The sequence below is a fragment of the Pelophylax lessonae genome, assembly GCF_965119305.1.
Source record: "Pelophylax lessonae genome assembly, chromosome: 9".
NCBI classification, from domain to species: Eukaryota; Metazoa; Chordata; class Amphibia; order Anura; family Ranidae; genus Pelophylax; species Pelophylax lessonae.
This window is the reverse complement of record NC_138776.1, coordinates 137,103,459-137,128,891: the sequence shown is the minus strand read 5'-3', so window position 1 is coordinate 137,128,891 and position 25,433 is coordinate 137,103,459. Positions and strand designations below refer to the sequence as shown.

At 46.2% G+C, this 25,433-nt stretch overlaps 1 protein-coding gene across 1 annotated transcript in view; it reads left to right on the top strand.

The window, feature by feature from the left end:
- The first annotated feature begins 4,090 nt into the window (after window positions 1–4,090).
- The window catches only part of LOC309563594 (sorbin and SH3 domain-containing protein 1-like), a 244,310-nt gene continuing 222,967 nt past the window's right edge, over window positions 4,091–25,433 (top strand). Inside the window, exons 1-2 of the mRNA XM_082268071.1 lie at window positions 4,091–4,215; window positions 22,087–22,139. Coding sequence (XP_082124197.1) covers window positions 4,157–4,215; window positions 22,087–22,139 — 112 coding nt within the window. The 5' untranslated portion in view covers window positions 4,091–4,156. The remainder of the gene's footprint in view (window positions 4,216–22,086; window positions 22,140–25,433) is intronic.

The following is a 25,433-nucleotide window of genomic DNA, read 5'->3' as shown; positions in this document are numbered from 1 at the left end:
ACCTGACTATATCTATCCCCTGATGGGTGTTTGTGCCCCAAGGTGCATCTCTGCTAGCAGTCTTCTGTTCTCCTTGTTCCTCCGTGTTTGACCTGACCTGGCTGACGACTCCTGGCTCTCGATCCTGCATCGGCAGATGTTCAGACTTTGGCAGACTACCTGCTTCTGGACTCGACACCAGATTGAATGACTACCCGATTCTGGACTTGACCCTGGCTTGGCACCCTGTTAGCAGTGGGATGACTTGTTCAGCCCCCCTCCTGCAGCGCTATGGGGGTGAACCAGAGTCGGAGTCGTGGCTTCCTAAACCAAGTTGGCTTTTTTTTTTAGATGGTTCCTCGGGCGTTTCCTTCTGACAGGTTCAAGGTGGGCTTCCTAATCTTGCTGCTCTTGGACAAGGCCTTGGCCTGGGCGAATCCCTTATGAGAGAACGATAATCCTGTGATACTTGATTACCCGAGTTTTGTTGCCTCTTTTCGTAGGGTATTCAATGTACCTGCTCGCTCTGCCTCTGCTGCTAAGCTGCTCCTCTCCATTCAACAGGGTATATGAACCGTTGCTGAGTATGCCATCAAATTTCGTACCCTGGCAGCAGAGGGGGGCTTGAATAATGAGGCTCTGGTGGCTGTTTTCTCTCATGGGCTCTCCGATGCATTGAAGGATCTCCCTGACGAGCTCAAGGCTCTCATCTCCTTCCTGATTTTGAAGGATACCAGGCTCAGGGAGAGACCTTCGTTTAAGGAGTGCCTGCTGAGACCACCTACCAGATTGGCTTCTACGTTTTCTTTCCCACCCATTCCTCCCTCACCTCCCAAGCCTCCTGGGGATGGTGCGTCTTGCTGTGAACCCATGTAGCTGAGGTTCTCTCGCCTTTCCTAGGCTGAGCCGGCCTTTAGGAGGAGAGAGGGCAAGTGCCTGTATTGCGGTCTTGGTGGGCATTTCCTGAAATCTTGGCCAACCGGAGGCAGATCTTAGGTGGAATTTCCTTGTCCCCAGGTTCCTGTAGAGATAAACCGCTAATCACAGTTGTCCTCTCCTGGGCAGCGGGTTCGGTGGTTACTCAGGCATTGGTAGACTCTGGTGCTGCCGGTTATTTTATTGACAGTACGTTTGCTATTGCGAATTCCATACCCTTGCAGCCTCATGTTTCTCCACTAGTTATCGAGGCGATTGATGGCAGACCCCTGCAACCGCCACAGGTTATCCACGAGACTGTTCCAGTTGATATGGCGATAGGGGCTGTTCACATGGAGTCTACCTTTTTCCAGGTTATTTCATCCCCACACTACTCTGTTGTTTTGGGGTACCCTTGGCTTCAGAAACTCAATCTGACTTTTGATTGGCAGTCGGTCGAGATCCTCTCTCGGTCTCCACAGTGTGGCACTGTTTGCATCCAGGGGTACTTTGTACCTCCTCAGATTCAGTACCTCCTCAGATTCAGTGTTGCCTACTGATTATTGTGAGTGTCAAGATGTCTTTGACAAGGTGCGCTGGTACTCTTCTTCCTCATCGTCCGTACAATTGTGCCATAGACTTGCAACCTGGTGCCATTCCCCCTCGTGGCAGGGTTTATCCTCTTTCGGTTGCGGAGAATAAGGCCATGGAGGTGTACGTTGCGGATGCGCTTGCCTGCGGGGACATTCGCAAGTCCACTTCTCCAGCAGGTGCCAGATTTTTCTTCGTAAAGATAAAGGGACGTGAGTTGAGACTTTGCATTGATTATAGGGGCCTCAATCGCATCACGGTCAAGAATGCTTACCCAATTCCGCTGATTACTGAATTGTTTGACCGCCTCAAGAGAACAACGGTCTTTACCAATCTTGATGTAAGGGCCGCGTATAACCTCGTCAGGATCAAGGAGGGTGACGAGTGGAAAACCGCGTTTAATACCAGAACTGGTAATTACAAATCTCTGGTGATGCCCTTTGGCTTGTGCAATGCACGCGCTGTCTTCCAGAAGTTCATCAATGAGGTCTGGTTTCCTGGCACCCTGACAGAACCGCCTACACAGGTAGAGGTAGTAGTGAATAGAGATGCAACAAAACTTTGGGGGGGTTGACGTTGCACACTGTGCATAGCACACCCCTAAACCCTGCACTATGTATGTAGTGCACTCCTGAACCCTGCACGCTGTACGTAGCACACACTTAAATATTTTTCCTAGGCTTCTACTTTCAGGGCTAGTTATTTCTAAAACCAGTAATAATTGAATGCAGAGGCAATTCTAGATTCTAGGCAAAAACTAGATACAAAGTTCTACAGATATAACCAGCCTCTTGAGAGCAACTATACTGCTGATGCGGCCTGCCATTCAAAATTGAGTTTGTCACTCCTGCTCTAGCAATTCAGTGATAAGCATTTCTTCTCCATCTATGAGTGAATTAAGGCTAGTCACATTGGCGGTTTTGGGTTGACTAAAGTACACTGGGGAGTTTTCTTTTGCTTTGCATAGTAAAGAGAAAATCTTAAATTTTTTTTAAACAGGGTATACAAACCGCAGTTTGTTATGGGCAACATCTACACATTGTCTACATCAGTCTTTATTTTATTTTGATTTTATTGGCATTTTACAGAAAAGAGGGCACATACAGGAACTGTATATGCTCAACATCTGCTGGCGTGACAAATGGCATGTACAAACCATTTTTGACAATACAAAGATAGCAAAACCTCGCTATATAAAACGATAGCATGCTACTGTAAACAGGAAGTGTGCATGGAAACATAAATTCAATATAGATAAAACACCAAATGTGTAGATGTACTCGTTCAGGATAAATGTTAATTACAACCATATATATAGGTGGGCCCCTACATTGAGCTTGAAGCCATAGTATTCCGTAGTTAGCCCACTATGCTGCCCAAATAGCAGAGAAGTGAGTGGGCTATATAGAATTCTGCTATCCAACAAGAAACGTGTCGTCCTGAAGAGAAGAAAGAGTAAGAAAAAGAGTGGAAGAGTGGAAAAGGGGAAAAAAAGAAAAAAAAGGGTGGGGGGTCATCATCAGAATCTCTTTAGAAATAGGGTGAACCTTAACTATTAGGTGATAACCTTGAGGAGTATCCCTGGGGTGTAGTATGTAGCAAATTCAGAGGATTGTCGGCCGTAGCGATTGTCGGCCGTAAATATTCGGCCACCGACCGATCGGCCGATTGTCGGCTTGTTAGTATGATGCTTCCGACAACCAACTGCGACTTTTCGGCCGAACAGAATCTGGTGTGCAGGCTTTAAAATTTTTGTTGGCCAACACCAGAACGGCCGATTGTTCCTCAGTCAGTACAGAATTCGGCCGACAAACAGCAGATGAGCAAGACTGGGCATGCTCAGAGAAGAAAAAACACACAGAAAGTTAACCATCACATGATATCACTTCTGCAGTCGGCTGTTGTTGGCCGACAAAATTCGTGTGCAGTCTTTAGCACTTTTCAACCGACAGGACAGCACCGGACAAAAGACGGCCGATCGTTCGGCCGACATTCGGTACGTGTGTACGGGGCTTTAGCAACAAAAACACCAATGAGGTTGATCCTGTGCTTGCCACAAAATTGCTTGTGTGTTATAGCTAGAAGGTTGATAAAAAAAAGATATGTTGTAATTCAAAGGATTGTTGGCTGCAAATGTTTCTTGGATTCAAAATAAGTTTCAAATGCGGATAGTCAGACGGCAGTTTAAATTGTAAATGCCATGGGTTCATTCTTACACTTTTGAAACGTGTACTACTGCTGGTGTCAATATCCAGATGACTTGCCAGCTATTTTGGAATCTGTCCATTGAAACCTGAGCTTTGTATGTTGATCTCCTACTTGCTAATGAAAATATTCCTTTGACACTGTCAGTGAGTCTTTTCTTCTGTTTACTTTGTTCTGCTAATCTGTATCTATCTTGCGGACAATTCTCATATTCTAGATACTGGGCCATCGGCTGCATTAGCTAAAAGCATCCTACACATGTTGCTTTTATGTCTGGTCGATGTCAAAGTCACAACAATGTCAGGTTGCTAAAAGCTGTAGTTGATAATAAAGGAGCCAGTGACAGGATGACATCACCAAGAAATGAATCTAATTTAGGCAGGGACAAGTATGACTGGGGAGAGGGCATTTAAATGTACAGTAGAGACAATCATCTCTGAATTACAGGCCACTGGTTTACACTCTAATGCTGACAGGAATTATGCGAGAACAGCAAATCACATATGAAAAAAGGAACCATGAAAGGTAAGATACCAGAGAATATATAGGATATATAAAGCAAACCCATTGCTATTTATAAACCATGTCAGTGATTGTTTGTGGCAGTTCCTGCAGACAATGATGCAATTTATACTATTTCTTAGGCCATTTACTTCCAAGTATTTTTGAATATTCTCTTCCTGGATTATTTTTAATTGAATAGATTCTCAAAAACTCAGGAAAATATCTAGTTCTGATTTTTACAAAAGATGATTTCATTTCATTGTTTTGCGTGTGTGTGTTGTCTTTTTTAAACATCTAATCATCGCTATAGTGAACAGTGGCTTTTTAAAGTCTGATGCATGTGCTGAGAGAATTCAACAATTTTTCAGTTTTTGGATTATTAGATTATCATAAATTATTTTCTTCTGTTTCTATAATGTTTATGGATTTTCAGCATTTTACAGGTGTCAGTACACATGTATAGAGAAGCTCCATGTTAGTCAAATCAATATACTGAAAAGCCTAACAAGACCTACAGCAAACATAATTATATGTTTGTTTTAACATATGTTAGGTGAACTAGAAGTAACATTCCTAGGGATATTCCATCCCAGGATTGAGGGATTAGGGGATGAAACAATTTATGAGGGAAAATAGCTGCTATGGTAGGGTTCTAGGAGGACATTGAGCAGGACAAACCAGTGAGAGAAGGTGATAAGGAAAATAAAGGAGGTGGGAAGAGTTTAAAGTGGGGTACACACTAGTAGAAAATCTGCCGAAAATTACGTCCGAGGTAAGATCGTACGATTTTCGGCTAGTGTGTACACAACTTTCAGCAGCCGATTCCGACATAATCAACTAAAAAAAACGGAAGGACAAACACCAAAATTTTTATCGTCTGTCCTCAGACGGCCAATTTTCGCTTAATGTGTATTCAGTACGTCCGCAAAAAAACGGATACGAAAGACCGTGCATGATCTGAAGATGCTGACGACCCGGAAGTCTAGGTACAAATGTCCTAAAAAAAATCGTACAAGAAATTTTGTGAACATTATGCACTGTCAACTAAAAAGAGTTATGACCGCTGAGCATGAGAGAGAAAAATCGGAGGGTATTTCGTCTGATTTTCGTCAAGTGTGTACAAGCCTTAAAGGAAGGGAGTAACCAATGGATTATCATAAGCCCTTTTCTTAATTGTTGAGGCCAGTAGCGGAACTATCAGGGTCGCAGCGGTTGCGCTTGCGACCGGGCCCTGGAGTTCCGCCACCTGAGGGGGGGGCCGCCAGCCCCCGTTCCCTTACCGCGGCCGCGGCGTGAGGGGCCCGTCCGTCCACCTAACTGTTCTGGCTAGTGGCTATTATTGTGGCTGCCCTCCCCGATCGTTGTGCTGCACTGCGCGGGGAGGGAGGGGGAGGTGTCTACAGTGGCCGGGCGGTTGCTAAGAGAAGGCTGCCTGGCTGTTTTAGTCTTCTAAAAAGCAGTCTGTGTCTGCCTGCACCGCCCTCAGCCCTGCCGATCCTCCAATATACAGAGGAGGCTGATGCAGGGAGGCAGGGGTGGACGCCGGTGATAAGCACTCATCCGTACCTGTGACCGCCTCCCAGCTCCGCCCCACGACTTCGGCTCCCACTTCTTGACTGACTTATGGCTGTTCCTAGCACTGGGCAAGGTAGGAGAAATTCTCCCCGTCCCGAGGCCCCACACTGCCCAGCGAGTTCCAGGTGTCGTGCTATCACTCTTCTCCCCCCCCCGGCCCCATACTGCCCCTCTGCCATCATGCTGCAGTGCTCCCCCTATCCTGCCCCCACCTGACACACTGTCCCCCCATACTGCCCCCACCTGACACACTGTCCCCCCATACTGCCCCCACCTGACACACTGTCCCCCCATACTGCCCCCAACTGACACACTGTCCCCCCATACTGCCCCCACCTGGCACACTGTCCCCCCATACTGCCCCTACCTGACACACTTTCCCCCTATACTGCCCCCACCTGGCACACTGTCCCCCTATACTGCCCTCACCTGACACACTGTCCCCCTATACTGCCCCCACCTGACACACTGTCCCCCTATACTGCCCCCACCTGGCACACTGTCCCCTATACTGCCCCCACCTGGCACACTGTCCCCCTATACTGCCCCCATCTGGCACACTGTCCCCACCTGGCACACTTTCCCCCTATACTGCCCCCACCTGGCACACTGTCCCCCCATACTGCCCCCACCTGGCACACTGTCCCCCTATACTGCCCCCACCTGGCACACTGTCCCCCCATACTGCCCCTACCTGGCACACTGTCCCCCTATACTGCCCCCACCTGGCACACTGTCCCCCTATACTGCCCCCACCTGGCACACTGTCCCCCTATACTGCCCCCACCTGACACACTGTCCCCCCCATACTGCCCCCACCTGACACACTGTCCCCCCATACTGCCCCCACCTGACACACTGTCCCCCCCCATACTGCCCCCACCTGACACACTTTTCCCCTATACTGCCCCCACCTGGCACACTGTCCCCCTATACTGCCCTCACCTGACACACTGTCCCCCCATACTGCCCCCACCTGGCACACTGTCCCCCCATACTGCCCCCACCTGACACACTTTCCCCCTATACTGCCCCCACCTGGCACACTGTCCCCCCATACTGCCCCCACCTGGCACACTGTCCCCCTATACTGCCCCCACCTGGCACACTGTGCCCCCATCTGACACACTGTCCCCCCATACTGCCCCCACCTGACACACTGTCCCCCCATACTGCCCCCACCTGACACACTGTCCCCCCATACTGCCCCCACCTGACACACTGTCCCCCCATACTGCCCCCACCTGACACACTGTCCCCCTATACTGCCCCCACCTGGCACACTGTCCCCCTATACTGCCCCCACCTGACACACTGTCCCCCCCATACTGCCCCCACCTGACACACTGTCCCCCTATACTGCCCCCACCTGGCACACTGTCCCCCTATACTGCCCCCACCTGACACACTGTCACCCTATACTGCCCCCACCTGACACACTGTCCCCCCATACTGCCCCCACCTGACACACTGTCCCCCCCATACTGCCCCCACCTGACACACTGCCCCCCTATACTGCCCCCACCTGCCACACTGTCCCCCCCATACTGCCCCCACCTGACACACTGTCCCCCCCATACTGCCCCCACCTGACACACTGTCCCCCTATACTGCCCCCACCTGGCACACTGTCCCCCACCTGACACACTGTCCCCCCATACTGTCCCCACCTGACACACTGTCCCCCTATACTGCCCCCACCTGGCACACTGTCCCCCTATACTGCCCCCACCTGGCACACTGTCCCCCATACTGCCCCCACCTGGCACACTGTCCCCCTATACTGCCCTCACCTGGCACACTGTCCCCCTATACTGCCCCCACCTGACACACTGTCCCCCTATACTGCCCCCACCTGGCACACTGTCCCCCTATACTGCCCCCACCTGGCACACTGTCCCCCTATACTGCCCCCATCTGGCACACTGTCCCCACCTGGCACACTGTCCCTCTATACTGCCCCCACCTGACACACTGTCCCCCCATACTGCCCCCACCTGGCACACTGTCCCCCTATACTGCCCCCACCTGACACACTGTCCCCCCATACTGCCCCCACCTGACACACTGTCCCCCTATACTGCCCCCACCTGGCACACTGTCCCCCTATACTGCCCCCACCTGACACACTGTCCCCCCATACTGTCCCCCACCTGACACACTGTCCCCCCATACTGCCCCCACCTGGCACACTGTCCCCCTATACTGCCCCCACCTGGCACACTGTCCCCCCATACTGCCCCCACCTGGCACACTGTCCCCCTATACTGCCCCCACCTGGCACACTGTCCCCCTATACTGCCCCCACCTGACACACTGTCCCCCTATACTGCCCCCACCTGACACACTGTCCCCCTATACTGCCCCCACCTGGCACACTGTCCCCCTATACTGCCCCCACCTGGCACACTGTCCCCCTATACTGCCCCCACCTGGCACACTGCCCTCCACTGCCCCCTCCTGGCACACTGTCCCCCTATACTGCCCTCCACTACCTCCTCCTGGCACACTGTCCCCCTATACTGCCCTCCACTGCCCCCCTCCCATCATGCTGTCCCCCTTCCATCATGCTGCCCCCCCCCATACTGGCACACTGTCCCCCTATACTTCCCTTCACTGCCTCCCTCCCACCATGCTATCCCCCTCCCATCATGCTGCCCCCCTGGCACACTGTCCCCTATACTGCCCCCACCTGACACACTGTCCCCCTATACTGCCCCCACCTGACACACTGTCCCCCTATACTGCCCCCACCTGGCACACTGTCCCCCTATACTGCCCCCACCTGGCACACTGTCCCCCTATACTGCCCCCACCTGGCACACTGCCCTCCACTGCCCCCTCCTGGCACACTGTCCCCCTATACTGCCCTCCACTACCTCCTCCTGGCACACTGTCCCCCTATACTGCCCTCCACTGCCTCCCTCCCACCATGCTATCCCCCTCCCATCATGCTGCCCCCCTGGCACACTGTCCCCTATACTGCCCTCCACTGCCCCCCTCCCATCATGCTGTCCCCCCATACTGCCCTCCACTGCCCCCCTCCTTCATGCTGTCCCCCTATACTGCCCCTTCCTGTCACACTGCCCCCCCATACTGCCCTTCACTGCCCCCCCCCTCCCATCACACTGCTCCCTTCCCATCACATTGCTTCTCTCCGGTCACACTGCCCCACCCTCCAGCCGCATTGGCCCCTCCCAACTCACTGACCCCCTAAAATCACACTGCCCCCTCATACTGTCCTCCACGCTCCCCCTCCCCATCACACCGCCCCCCCCCTTCTGAAGGTGCCCCCTGTGCTCCCTCACCCAGATTGAGGCACCCTAATACAGAAGGTGTACAGTAACTGTGTGTGGCAAGTTTAGTGGGAGGATGTTGGTGGAGAACGAGGAGCTCAAAATCCCCCACTCCCCCACAGCACTACCGGCATCCCCTCTCCCCCTGATATCTCAGTAAAGCTCCAAAAATGGAGCTCCTAAAAAATTGTAAAAAAAAATTAAAATAAAATTGTAAAAACAAAAAAATAAAAATGTAAAATAAAATGGTAAAAAATAATAAAAAAACAAAATAACAAAAATTTAAAACTTCTGGCCCCAACCACTGCCATACTGACCAGGTCCACTGCCATACTGACCACGTCCACTGCTCTAATGACCATGTCTACTGCCCTACTGACTATGTCTACTGCCCTACTGACCATGTCTTCTGCCATAGTGACCTTTCCACTGCCATACTGACCATGTCTACTGCCCTACTGACCATGTCTACTGCCCTACTCACCATGTCTACTGCCATACTGACCTTTCCACTGCCATACTAACCATGTCCACTGCCCTACTGACAATGTCTACTGTCCTACTGACTATGTCTACTACCATACTGACCATGTCCACTGCCCTACTGACCATGTCCACTGCCCTACTGACCATGTCCACTGCCCTACTGACCATGTCCACTGCCCTAATGACCATGTCCACTGCCATATTGACCATGTCCACTGCCCTACTGACCAGATTTACTGCCATATTGACAACGTCTACTGCCATACTGACCATGTCCAATGCTGTACTAACCATGTCCACTGCTCTACTGACCATGTCCACTGCCATATTGACCATGTCCACTGCCATATTGACCATGTCCACTGCCATATTGACCATGTCCACTGCCATATTGACCATGTCCACTGCCATATTGACCATGTCCAATGCCATACTGACCATGTCCACTGCTCTACTGACCATGTCCACTGCTCTACTGACCATGTCCACTGCTCTACTGACCATGTCCACTGCTCTACTGACCATGTCCACTGCTCTACTGACCATGTCCACTGCTCTACTGACCACGTCCACTGCTCTACTGACCACATCCACTGCTCTCCTGACTGACACTATTCACAGTCGACATTGACACCACTGGCGGAACTACCAGGGTTGCAAAGGTGGCACTTGCGACTAGGCCCTGGCCTTCCACCACCACGGCGGGGCCCAAGACTGCAGGAAGGAGGTCCGCTGCACAACATGTGCAAGGGATCCACTGCGACACCATAAAGGTTCCTGGGACCAGTGGGAAGGGCTCTGGGCTTGGAGGGAAGGACCGAGGACCGGAGGTCGGGGGGCCCTTCTTGGTTTCTTGCACCAGGGCCCTGAAGGTGCTAGTTACGCCTCTGGTTGAGGCTGATGCTGATTGAAAAAACGACTGATAAAGAAAATATAGGATCTTTTACAGAACGGTGAAGGATTAAAACATGGATTCATGGATTCAGCAACATCCCCCAAACCTGAGTCTTCTGACTGACACTATTTCGTATCAAATTATCTTAGCAATTGAGCCTACTGTGAACAAACTCATAGTTTAGCTTGTCTTCTTAGGCCATGGTTTTGGAGCTATTGGGACGATTGAGCATATCAAAACTCAAACCCCTAATTATAAACAGTGGGATACCAGCTTTTCCAGCTCTATTTACTGCTTTAAACTTTCACAATATTTAAGGAAATGTTAACTCTGGTTTGCTTGTTGAAGTAGGCTCACATGATGCCCAGGGAAAGCTAGTCCCCCATCCAAACACCAGCACCTCATCCTTTTCTTTGGATTGCTGCCCAATATGGATTGCCTGTCTTAGGCTCCATGTACACGGGACGTTAGAAAAAAGGTGCTGCAAAGCTAGTTCTGACGCCGGGAAAAAGCAGCTGTTAAACATGCTTTCAGTAGCTTTTTCCATTGGCGTTATTGCACGTTTGGCCACGTTGCTTTTAGCAGCGTTTTTTCTGCCTCCATTCAAAATCAATGGTTCCCTATGGGAGCCTATTGATTTGAATGGAAGTCGCACCGCAAGTCGGATCAGGATGACCCGACTTGCGTAGTGACTTGCGCTGTGAGAATCTTAAGGGGGAACTCCACGCCAAAAATGGGAAAAAAACTGCGTGGGGGTCCCCCCCAGGTTCCAGACCAGGCCCTTCGGGTCTGGTATGGAATTTGAGGGTAGGCCCACGCCGAAAAAATGGCATTGGGTCCCCCCCAAAATCCATACCAGACCCTTATCCGAGCACGCAGCCTGGTAGGGCAGGAAGGGGGAGGGGACGAGCGAGCGCCCCCCCCCCCCCTGGACCATACCAGGCCACATGCCCTCAACATGGGGGGGTGCTGGTGCTTTGGGGCAGGGGGAGCTCTGCACCCCCCACCTCAAAGCACCTTGCCCCCATGTTGATGGGGACAAGGGCCTCATCCCCACAACCCTGGCCGGTGGTTGTGGGGGTCTGCGGGCAGGGGGCTCATCGGAATCTGGAAGCCCCCTTTAACAAGGGGGCCCCCAGATCCCAGACCCCCTCCCTATGTGAATGGGTATGGGGTACACTGTACCCCTACCCATTCACCCCATAAAAGGCAGTGTATGTAAATAACGACAAGAGACGTTTTGGAAAGTTTATTAAAAATCTTCATCCGGACTTCTCCACTCTGGTCTTCTCCCTCTCCACTCTTCTTGTCTTCTGCTCTTTTGCTGTCCGCTCTTCTGCTGTCAATTCTTCTGCTCTTTTGCCCTTGGCTCTTCTTCTTCCTCCGGTCCTCCTCCGACGCTGTCCCCGGTGATTATGCCGGTCTCCAGTCTCTGCAGCTTGTTATATAGCCATTAGGGGCGTGTCCTTCCGATGACGTCATTGGGAGGCCCCGCCCCCTCATGCCACAGATGACATAATCTGTGACATGAGGGGGCGGGGTCTCCTGATGACGTCACCTGGCGACTACGCCCACAATGGCTATATAACAAGCTGCAGAGACCGGCATAATCACTGGGGACAGCGTCGGAGGAGGACCGGAGGAAGAAGAAGAGCCGAGGGCAAAAGAGCGGACAGCAAAAGAGTAGAAGACAAGAAGAGCGGAGTGGAAAAAGACCAGAGCGGAGAAGTCCGGATGAAGAAGTACGGATGAAGATTTTTAATAAACTTTCCAAAACGTCTCTTGTCGTTATTTACATACACTGCCTTTTATGGGGTGAATGGGTAGGGGTACAGTGTACCCCATACCCATTCACATAGGGAGGGGGTCCGGGATCTGGGGGGCCCCCTTGTTAAAGGGGGCTTCCAGATTCCGATGAGCCCCCTGCCCGCAGACCCCCACAACCACTGGCCAGGGTTGTGGGGACGAGGCCCTTGTCCCCATCAACATGGGGGAAAGGTGCTTTGAGGTGGGGGGTGCAGAGCTCGCTTGTCCCCTCCCCCTTCCTGCCCTACCAGGCTGCGTGCTCGGATAAGGGTCTGGTATGGATTTTGGGGGGGGACCCCACGCCGATTTTGCAGCGTGGGGCTACCCTCAAATTCCATACCAGACCCGAAGGGCCTGGTTTGGAACCTGGGGGGGGACCCCCACGCATTTTTTTTCCCATTTTTGGCGTGGAGTTCCCCCTCAAAATTCTCACAGCGCAAGTCGCACCGCAAGTCGGATCATCCTGATCCGACTTGCGGTGCGACTTCCATTCAAATCAATAGGCTCCCATAGGGAACCATTGATTTTGAATGGAAGAAAAAAAAACGTGTAACGTGGCTGAACGTACTTCATCACGTTCGGTCGCGTTCTGTCCCATTTTTGTGTTTGAAACGCCGGGAAACACACGTTCGAACGCAAATAATTGCGTTCCAAAAAACGTCCCTGAACTCAACTGCCTGCAAATGACTGTAAACGACCCTGTGTACATGGACAGATAAGATAACATGCAGGTGGGTTCAGGGGCTTCTGGAAAAAAATGCCCAACTGCTCCTAAACGGCCATTTACAATGGCCCGTGTACATGGAGCCTTAGCATGGTCCATTTCAGCAAACACAAACAACTCACATGTTTATCCTTCTTTATTTAGTGGTATAAGTAATGTTTTCAGATAGTAGTACCATCTCATCTTTTCAGAATAGTAATGTACTATCATGTATGAAGGCATGCATTGCGTCACAATATTCTGCATTATATGACCCTGAGCTGGATTTGTGCAAAGGCCCTGTATATCATTGACTAGAATGGGAAGGTTTCAGGCAAAATCAATATTTTTATATCTCTTTTAGACCTTTTTACATGTGTGAATTATATATATAATATATATTTCAGTACCTTTTTTCATTAGTGCTCTGCGGGTGTCTCCGCTGATTGATAATTTTGAAACCACTGCCATTAGATCCACGCAGGGATTTCTTCAGAATAACAAAAGATAGGAATCTGCCACAAAGGTTGTTATAATCCTTGCAATGTATATTGTGCACCCAGAGGGGAATGATTTTTCTCAACAAAAGTGGAGTTACGCTTTAAATGTTTGTAGCACTGACTCTTCTCTTTAACAGATCATTACTGCTACATTTGGGCCAGCAGTACCTATAGTATCCTTGTAACATCCAGAGAACAGGTAGTCCTTTACTTGTGGTTCCTAGGACAGTTCTATAACAAAAGGTTTTTACTTTCTGAAGCTGGAAGGTTTTACTATTGATGTTCCTGTCTAACAGAGGAGTACTGTTGGGCTATTCCCTAAAGCAAGAGTATCTATAAGAACCTTTAAATATCCAGAGGGAGCACAGTTCTCAGCTATGGTCTTCTACAGACCAGGTTATATCATTGTCTTTCCTCTTCAGTAGTGCAGTCACCCAACCTATTCTCTTAAACTGTTAAATTATTTACATAGGTGCGCTCATGTAGCTCTTTACAGGGTCACTGGGAATGTATGTCCTGCAGCATGTTATATGTCATCTCTTCTCTCTCTACTTAGCTGGTCACCAGTTAAATTTGTATTTCCAAGTCCTGTTTGAATCCTATAGATGGCGGTGGGAAACGTTTTGTTTTTGTTGTTTAGATTTTCTGTTTATGTCTGCAACAGGTCTATAGTGGGTTGATTTGAGAATAGATCTCCTACATCAAAAGTAGGATTCTTGGATCACCATATTATTGAAAGAAGGGAGCAGAGTGGCCAGGTACCACTACAGCAATGCTTGGATGAAACACTGAGGTACTGAGCAGGTTATCTATGCTTCCCGTTTGCATTTCAGGGTTTAATTTTTTATTTTTTCAATGGAGTATAACTATATGGCCTCTTGCACACAGATATTAAGAGGCCGAAAAAATGTGGGCATTTTCCTGTGCCCGATGAGCCGCAGGTGGTCCATATAGACTGCCTCACATGTGAATGACTGTACATGGCCGTACTCTTGTAAACACCAGTGCTTCTGTGCATCTGCATTGATCTGCACATTACATTTCCTGAATGTGAGACCACTGCATTTTGGCATACCGTATTTTCCGGCGTATAAGACGACTTTTTAACCCCTGGAAATCTTCTCAAAAGTCGGGGGTCGTCTTATACGCCGGGTATCGTCTTATAGGCCGAAACTGGAGAATATGCGGTGCTCAAAAACATCCGCGGTATGGGAAAAAGAGAGAGCGCCGCGATGTGACCAGATGCCTCTTTCACCCATCTGACCCGTCCGCCCTTGTATCCTATTGCTCTACCTTCTCTGTGTCCCTGCGTCTCGCTCCTGAGGCCTGCTAGGTCTCCCTGTGAGATTGGTATCCCTGCCGCAAATGCGCATGGGCCGGATTTCGGCAGAACAGGCCGAGTGCCGAGCCGATACAGCCGCATATTAACCCTTAGATGGCAGAGCTGCATGAATGGATGGCTACAGCGGGCGGAGAGGAGAGGAAGATGAGCAGTGTGGAGTACGGGGAGATGATGGCTACAGCGGGCAAAGAGGAGAGGAAGGTGAGTGGTGTGGAGTATGGGGAGATGGACACTGGATCAGCATGCAGGGATAGCAGCTTTCATGGGGATACACAGCTTCATGGCTACAGCAGGGCAGAGAGGAAAGGAAGGTGAGCTGTATCAGTTACCATATTGAAATCAAATCTGATGTTTTTTTCATTTTTATTTGGTGTGCGTGTGCATTGGAGGAGGGGTAGTCTTATACGGCGAGTATATCCCAAACTCTATATTTTAACTGGAAAAGTTGGGGGTCGTCTTATACGCCCAGTCATCTTATACGCCAGAAAATACGGTATTTTCTCTTTCTGTAGAATGTTTATATGTATTTAAATAATAATGTTTTCTGTAATATAAAATATTAGTTGTCACCTCTAGATACCCATACATGTGGCCTTTCAGTTCTTTTGTTGACAAAGGACCTATCCATCCAGCTTAATATATACACTATTGTTTAGAGCTTACTGCATGGCTACAGACTGTGAACCAAAGCACAGAGCTTACCATTGCATCACAGCAGAGAACATTGCTGATTAATCTGACTTTTCACATGACTTTGTTTTCCATTGATATGAATGACCTTTTGCATACTGATGCGTTTACCAGTGTATAGGAAAGTATAATTTAATGTACTCAAAGTATACAACAGAAAATGAAATATTCAGTGTGGTGTTCCAGAAAGGGTCTGCCCCTAACATTTAACAAAGATGATACCGGTCAATGAAATGTGCATTGACCATTGGATGTGAATGGTCAATCTGAGTTGTTTGAGTGTGGTCTCATGTTATTAAATATCATAGAACTCATGTAAGTCAATTATAAGGAAAATGTAAGTCAGCATACTGTATAACATATGCAAACTTTGAGGTTGCATATTTAAATCAAATTAAATACACCGCAAAAATACAGGTGTGAAACTTATTGTCTCTGAAGGATGCATAATTCTGTATGACCATTTTGTATTTATTTTTTACTCTACTACATAGCACAGTCGGTGGGGGGGGGGGGGGGTGACACCACTTTCTCTGTTAGAATTGAAGAAAATAGAGGTGTCAATTCCCTGCCTGCAGTCTGGTTATTAGACAATGAAGGAAAGTAGCATTTCACTAATTGGTCTAGCTCTGCTCCCTTCTTATGTCAGCACATATGAATACAGTAGAACAGGATTGGCTCCTAGTACCACCCCTTCTTCAATGAATGTGAGTACTGCTATGGAGGATATGGCAGGAAAAGAGACACATTTTGGTACTTCTGCTAGTTGTATATAAACATACAGTATCTCAGAAAAGTGAGTACACCCCTCACATTTTTGTAAATATTTTATTATATCTTTTCATGTGACAACACTAAAGAAATTACACTTTGCTACAATGTAAAGTAGTGAGTGTACAGCTTGTATAACAGTGTAAATTTTGTGTCCTCACAAAATAACTCAACACACAGCCATTAATGTCTAAACCACTGGCAACAAAAGTGAGTACACCCCTAAGTTAAAATGTCCAAATTGGGCCCAATTAGCCATTTTCCCTCCCTGGTGTCATGTGACTCGTTAATGTTACAAGGTCTCAGGTGTGAGAAGGTGTGTTAAATTTGGTGTTATCGCTTTCACTCTCTCATATTGGTCACTGGAAGTTCAACATGGTACCTCATGGCAAAGAACTCTCTGAGGATCTGAAAAAAAGAATTGTTGCTCTACATAAATTAGGCCTAGGGTATAAGATTGCCAAGACCCTGAAACTAAGCTGCAGCATGGTGGCTAAGACCCTACATCAGTTTACCAGGACAAGTTCCACTCAGAACAGGCCTTGCCATGGTCGACCAAAGAAGTTGAGTGCAAGTGCTCAGTGTCATATCGAGAGTTTGTCTTTGGGAAATAGAATTCTGAGTGCTGCCAGCATTGCTGTAGAGGTTGAAGGAGTGGGGGATAAGCCTGTCAGTGCTCAGCACTGCATCAAATTGGTCTGCATGGCTGTCTTCCCAGAAGAAATCCTCTTCTAAAGATGATGCACAAGTAAGGCCGCAAACAGTTTGCTGAAGACAAGCGGACTAAGGACATGGATTAAAGGAACCATGTCCTGTGGTCTGATGAGACCAAGATAAGCTTATGTGGTTAAGATGGTGTCAAGCGTGTGTGGCGGCAACCAGGTGAGGAGTACAAAGACAAGTGTGTCTTGCCTACAGTCAAGCATGGTGGTGGGAGTGTCATGGTCTGAGGCTGCATGAGTGCTGCCGGCTCTGGGGAGCTACAGTTCAATTAGTGAACCATGAATGCCACATGTACTGTGACATACTGAAGCAGAGTCTGATCCCCTCCCTTCAGAGACTGGGCCGCAGGGCAGTATTTCAACATGATAAAGACCCCAAACACATCTCCAAGACGACCACTGCCTTGCAAAAGAAACTGAGGGTAAAGGTGATGGACTGGCCAAGCATGTCTCCAGACCTAAACCCTATTGAGCCTCTGTGAGACATCCTCAAACAGAAGGTGGAGGAGCGCAAGGTCTCTAACATCCACCAGCTCCGTGATGTCGTCATGGAGGAGTGGAAGAGGACTCCAGTGGCAACCTGTGAAGCTCTGGTGAACTCCATCCCCAAGAGGGTTAAGGCAATGATGGAAAATAATGGTGGCCACATAAAATATTGACACTTTGGCCCCAATTTGGACATTTTAACTTAAGGGTGTAATCAGTTTTGTTGCCAGCGGTTTAGACATTATTCACTGTGTTTTGTTATTTTGAGGGGACAGCAAATTTACACTGTTATACAAGCTGTACACTCACTACTTTACATTGAAGCAAAGTGTCATTTCTTTAGTGTTGTCACATGAAAAGATATATTAAAATATTTACAAAAATGTGAGGGGTGTACTCACTTTTGTGAGATACTGTACATTTAATTATGCTTGAAGAAATACACCACTGTATTAAATGGTATTTTAATATCTGCCTGGAGCCCAGCTTTAATCTGCTGTGAAATCAAGACAAGAGATCACTTTTAAATATAATTGATCCATGCCAAATACAGTATAAAAGATCTATCTGATTCAACGTATGACTCGTGTTTTGTTTCCACATATGATTGCAGATGTAACTGCTGACAGCAGCTTGCTTTATTCATGTCCATAAAGAGGTAGCTATAAATGTTTGCTCATCATATGGAAAGGTTAATTATGATTTATACCTAGAGTCCACTTAGGCAGAGTATTGATTCTAATAAGTCATTACTTTTCATTATAACTTCTGCCTTTACAGCAATAATCCCATCTTCATAGTGCATTAGAAAAAAGATAGAGCTGTTGGATGCTTATAGGAGCCTTTTTTTGTATATATTATATTATAATTGTGCTGCTTTCCAGGGGAGGCTTGCTGTTCACTGTTCTAAATCAGCCACACAGATTAGAAGTTATTGAATATTTAGGAACATTTTTCTTTCCAGACTATTGGCACACTTAGATATGGCCTAAATCTGCTTTTAGTCAGAGTACCTGCTGATCAGTAATGTAGTAAAAACTGTGAGGACTAATGGTGATATTTATTACACTTGGAATCCTATAGAAACCAAATAAATATAAAATAGCTACCCGCAACAACCAAACAAATGTTAAAGCCTGGACTGAGAATCAGACAGTTTGGAGGCTCTGGTTCTCTATAAACCTTGTTGTGATATGGCCTCCATGTGTCATTGTGTCCCCCATTGTCTAGGGATTATTTATGTATCACTAATAAAATAATTTTACAATCATCTAAATCCACGATGGGAAGGGTAATTGAATTTGAAACTGAGAGCTCTTCTTGTGTCTTCTGATCAATGTGATCTGTGATGTATAGTAATAGGAAATTTTTGTACCATGTTAGCCATCAATCCATGCACAAGGTTTGGATTTTTTAATGGTACCATTTGTTGGCCAATGTCTGTTTTTAAAGATGTAAATCTCCAAAACACGTTTGGTTTCTTTTAAGTGGTATATACATAACTCAAAAATACAAAGAAAATTATCGTGCTTGCATCCAAAGGGAAAGGACAGCAGCCAGCACAACACTTGAACCAGTGTAAACCATGTATAGATATAGAAATGCACAGCGCTCATAGATAATTAACATATGATAATCAGTGAAAATTCATAACATTGTCAAAAATCAAACGTGTATTCCAGAAGTAAATAGCTGAAAATTTTCTGTGACACCATCCACCACCAATATATATAAGGAGGCTTACCGGAGTGAGTGGACTCAGTTTGGCGTATGCCTAGTGAGTCAACACATGCATTGGTGTATATACACCCAATAGGTCATGGAGGACAGGGAGGCCCTTCACACCAGTCACCTTTGTATTTTCTTTGGAAAAATCGCATAAACAATCAGTAATCCAAATGAATGCAGAGAATGTAGACCTCAAGATGAATACACTCCCATGACGGATGAATCATTAAAGAAAGGAAACAAAAGGCTCCACATAGTGTAAAACCATAAGCAAAGGGTATTTATTAAAAGTTCAGAACACTTACAGTGAGGTAGATAAAGAAAAAAGCTTAAATCTGGATATGTAAACAGCATCAATAAATAGTAGCATGGACAGAAGTCAACCCAATGCATTTCGTCTGCTTAGACATCATCTGGGGTATGCTACTGTCAATGCTACTGCAGTTTAAATAGTGAATATGACCCCAATCAAGACAGACAAGTGACACCGTTTACCTGTGAAGGGGATTTCACTTCCTGTATTTTGCCAAGATGGCGCCAAGGCGTGTGTTCCAAGCCTCGTTTTCACTACGAGGCAAGTATGTGTATTACAGGGGAAGGGGAATTCACTTCCTGTATCTTGCCAAGATGGCTCCCAGGCGTGTGTTCCAAGCATCATTTTCACTACGAGGCTAGTATGTGTATTACAGAGGAAGGGGAATTCACTTCCAGTATCTTACCAAGATGGCGACCAGGCATGTGTTCCAAGCCTCGTTTCCACTACGAGGCTACTATGTGTAAAAAACAGAAATCCACTCCATACTCCAAGCCTCACTCTGAGTGCAAGGCCTGTATATGATAGTTGGACACTTCCTGTAAGACCAAAATGACGTAAAGACGTGTAGAGCCTTGTTGGGTATTACAGAAACAGAGACTAAATATTGAGGTAGGATCACACATTCATGCGCGCGCCATGCCTTGTTTTGAATGCAAAACAGTGGGGCCAAATATAAAAACATGTAAAAAGCCTGCATCAGTCAATTATCAACAGCGTCTATTACATAGTGTGAGAATGTAATAGGAAAACTGTGTCAATGATCCAGAATATTCAGAAAAAAATATTCAGAAAATTCCAGAATATGTAAACGAATACTACATAATTGTAGAAAAAATGCATATAAAATAGACATATAAACGCATAAGTATGGCAAAAATGCATGAAATGGGCTTGATGCATTTCGTGGAGAATACTCAACTTCCTCAGGAGAAGGTGCATTATGCATGAATGCCTATAGGTCGGCTCAAGTACAACATATGGTGCTATGAACCATGGGTTGTTGGGGACATCTGTACCAGGATCTGTGGCGGTATTGTACGTGACCAGCAAAGCACAAATAGAAGAATTTCAGAAGAAAAATAGTAAATCTAATTTCTTCAATTGGTGTTAAGGTAGCTAGCAGTTTCAGAGATTGTCTTGTATCATGTCTGTAGACCATAGTGCAGAGTAAAGTGCATAGTATCCCCACTGGAGGAGCAAATATATTTAGGGATGGAGGCATATGGCTAACCCTTGGCCTGCGCTTTGCGCTTCATTTAAAGTCCCAAACCCCACCCCCCCTTTTTACGCCATTAAGCGGAGAATCCAAACAGCAGAGCAGGGCAGACAAACAGGGAGCTTGGAGCACGTGTTACAAACACTATCACAAGCATGAGACTGCAGGCTTGGCTGGCTTAAATCAGGTTTGGTCTCCACCCAGAAACTAGCTATAGCAATCACCTTGCAGGTGAACAGGCAGACTGGGAGAATGCATCACAGCCAAAACCAGGATGCTGGAATGAGACCAGCAGCTATCAAGGAACAGGAGTGCTGCACTATCCTGACACCCTCAATATTGATGTCTGTTTTAACAAAAAAAAATATTATTGTAACCTGTGTATATTGTTTTTTTTCTAATCATGCACCTAATGCTAATACTGATACAAGAAGACTGATCATCTTCTTCTTAAAAAAAATGGCAATTTAATGTTGTTTATTACTCACTAGGGTTTCATTTTGACTTCATAAGACAATTTTCTTCCATCAAAAATTGGTATCAAAAGACAGGCACACATTTTTCCCAGGCTTCTTTGTGACTTGACGGCTAGAGTTTAAAAAAAATTAAGTGCAAAAAGACCTTTCCCATATCACCCACATGATGATTGTATACATCAGGCTGTCATCACAATACAAGAGGAAATAAATAAGTACACAAGTATATTCACTTAGGAATTTGCTTTGATGTTGTTAATTACGGTTATGTACAATATCCTTTGGACAGTCATGTATTATGATACTCAATTATTTTGATTTCTAAAGTATATAGTAGGTTGGGATAATTCTAATGGATGTCCTTTATCCAATTTCATTTATATTCTTTCCTATAGCCATGGGTAGAGGGTGTTTTTTTAGGTTCTCAAGATAGGTGCTCATGGGTTGTTTCTGTCAGAACCTTACATACATAGAAAGCCCTACATTATTGAGTTCAGGTCTGCTTTAAAAACAGAATGGCCGGATTGTCTTAGATGAAGGTTAGATCACCAAATAAAATCAGGCCTAGTGTTTGGCCTCTGAGTACTTTCATGAATTGACCACAGAGATAAACATTAATCTGTTTATCATTGCTCTCTGCATTAATTGGCAGACGATCCATTTGTATGACATCATCTCCCTTGGTGTTGAATAAGCAAGGATGGGATTTTAGGACTTGGGGAGACAGTGACACCATAAATGGACATTACAGCTGAATAAGGTCCAGGAAGTTGTGCTGGCAGATTTTTCACATACCTTCTAACTTATGAAAGAATATGAAGCTGGCGAAGGCTAAGCAAAGTCCAGCATGAGATAAACATTTGTCTTTTTTCTTTTCCAAACAGAAACAAGCAAACATTGAAGGAGAAAACGTGCACAGCCCTCAGCATGAGTTCTGGTGAGTACATAAGTCACTCTGTACAATAAGTGCATGCTTTTTTCTGCTCTACATGTCTGTTGTTCTGGAAGTCAGGCATTGATCCAACTATGAACAGCCTCCATGGTAATATTAATCACTGTGATATGCATGGTTTCAAATATAGGTTAGGGAATCATTTGTATAAAAAAAAAAATCCATAACAGTATGATAACTAGATACAGTATATGAAAAAGTAATTCATTACTGCTCAGTAACAACAGGGAAAATAAGGTTAAAAAAATAATGCGAGCAGTTTGTTACATTTTATTTTATGTAGTGTCCATTCATTGGATATTCTGCACCACATTGCACAGATCTAAAAAACATCTGTGCCTTAGAACACAACATAGCAATTCCTAAACCATTACAATAATAGGCAAGGAATAAATACATCTCTTCTCAAAGTGCTCATCCAGAAATGTTTTAGAGGTCCAAAGCTGTAAAGGTGTAATATCAAGACTTGTATCCTTAACACGAGTATAAATAAAGGGGAAACTTTTTAAAATTTGGATAGATTGGGGAGGGGTTAGAATAAGTGGTTCTTGTGTTTCTGTTAGGATGATTTCCTCCCTCTTATTTGTCCTTTTGTCCTAATAACCAGTGTTACTGGGAATGAAAGTAGGGGTAAATCAAAAATTAAAGCTGCCACCAGAATAGGAATTTAGAGAAAATTAGAATAATCGTTCCTGTGACAGCTATCTAAAAGAGGAAGCCCTCACATTAGAAAGATATCCTTGCAATTTCATATGAGTCTATGGGACATGAAGTGAGAGGAAATTTTCCTAATGGGACACAGATGAAAATAAAAAAAAAAAAAAAAAAAAAAAACTAACAGCGTTCATAACTCTCCTTTGCTCTATCCAAAATGAAAAAATAAGTTTGACTTTAGATACAATTTAAAAAAATAAAAAATAAACTGTGTTGTTGTCTACAGCCACAAATTAGATTCAGGCTTGAATACTTGCAGTATTATGTTTATTGTAAATGTGTCATAATGGATGAGGGAAGCGCGCTTATATGTTCATCACATAACCTGCACATGTTCAGTTGGTTGGCTTAGGAGAAGAGAAGCATAGAATTATTTCTGCTTATTTTATTTAAAGTGGAACTTTAGGGCTCTTTCACACTTGGGAGTCCGCCGGAGGTCTCCGTTTTTCTCAGCAGGGGAACGATCCGCTGATCCCCCGCTGAGCAGGAGGATGACAGCTGTGTCTCCTCGCTGTGTGCGGAGACACAGCTGTCAGGTCCCCATGCATCTCTATGGGGGAATTGGATGGGAACGGACCGTCGGTCCGTTCTCATCCAATCCCATCCGATCCGATCCACTGGACGGATGCAAAATAGGGTTTCCATCCATCCAGATTTGACGGATCAGATCGGATGTCAGCGGACATGTCTCCGCTGACATCCGATGCCCCATAGAGATGAATGGGGTGACCGTTCAGATCCGCCCAAAAAACTGACAGGCGGATCTGAACGTTCCGCCTGTGTGAAAGGGACCTTAGTCAGAAGAGTCCTGCTAGATCACTTCAGGCTGGCCCCTTTTGCAGGTATAGCTATGTATAATATTAAAAAGAAGTGCCTATACTGTTTAAAATCCAGTAATACGCTCTCACCCTGTTCTGCACATGCTCAGTTGCTCTCTAATTTTGGGCACTGTGCCGAATTTGTAGAGGCCGATCTGCTGACAGCATTAAAGCAAAATGAAACCCTCCTATGCTCTACAGCCAAGGAAACTGCTTCTGTTTGATTAGCAACTGTCACAGTGCTGCACATGTGATCAGTTAGGAGACCAGTTATTTGATGGTTAGATTGAGAACAAATGCAAATGTGACAGAAAAGCCAAAGGAATGCCACTGTAGGTGAGTGACCGACTCTCGCACGTTGTGAACAGGAACCTAGGGTGCTGCACAGCTTGTCTGTGAGATTCAGAAACATGCAACAATCCGGAATATTGCTGCATTTCTTGGTAACTTTATTGAAGCATTAAAATCACATCACAGACATGACAGCAACATAAAAGGTAATGCGTTTCACGCTAAAGTCAGCTCTTACTCAAACCTCATGACCACCCCCTATGAGGTTTAGGTAAGCGCTGACTTAAGCAAGAAACATGTTACCTTTTATGTTCCTGTCATGCCTGTGATTTGATTTTAATGGCTCAATAAAGTTACCAAGGAGTGCAGCAATATTCCATATTTTTGCATGTCTCTAAATGCAAATATGACAGTTAGCATTCCAGGAATGTAACTGTTTTTTCAAACCATTAAATCGATATGTTTAGTTCTGCTTTATGCTGTTTAGGCGCTCTGGGCTTCAGCAAAATCCCAGCCTCCAGCAAGAAGAAACCGGAACAATGCTATGGGCGATTTACAGTACACACTAATTTTGTTAGCACAATTATTGATAAAAAATAATGTTCTTTTGCCAGGAACATACATTCCACCTTAACGTGTAAAGCCACTTTGTCATGTTCACGAAACCCCCTCTGTTAGATAACATTATGTGGCCCAGTGTATGTGCTTTATAAAAAAAAAAATGCAGTTTTGTACCTTATTTCAGAGTGCCTCTTGGCGCTCACGTGACTGCTCACTGCTCTCCTTCCCAGATCTGACAACTGCAGCGGGAGGGGCCAAGAACTCCCACTGAACTCTGCCTGGATGTGGAGAGGAGAGAAGATTGGGGGGCGCTCACATGAGTGCTGAGAGGTGCTCTGAAATAAGGTACAAAGCAACATATTTTTTATAAAGCACATAGAATGGGACACATAATGTTATCTAACAGGGGATTGTATGATCATAACAAAGTTATAATAGCAACAGGAGGGGAAGGGGAAGGGGCAGGGAGCAGAGTGACACTGTCACTAACTAACAGGCAGGAAAGGAGAGGGGAAAGGACAGAGGAGAGACAGCGGATGACAGAGTCATGTACACTGACCGTGGTTTCTCAGCAGCCATGATAAACGTGGTCAGTTTACAGGGGGGCTGGGCAGAACCAGGTAGGATCAGCCAGGTATTTTAAATTATAGAAGGGGCCAAATTACACAGCACAAGCACTGTGCTGTTATGCTTTAAGGCAGGGATGTCAAACTAAATTTCCTCGTGGGGCCGCATGAGCATAATGGTTGCCCTCAAAGGGCAGTTTATATCTGTAGGATTAGATGTCCAGAGCATCCCATGCCCCCTTACTCGAGATGTCAAAACCCCTCCTACCATCAGAAGTCAAGAATTACCCACCCTTCCTTACAACACAAAGCCCCCCCTTACCTTGTGC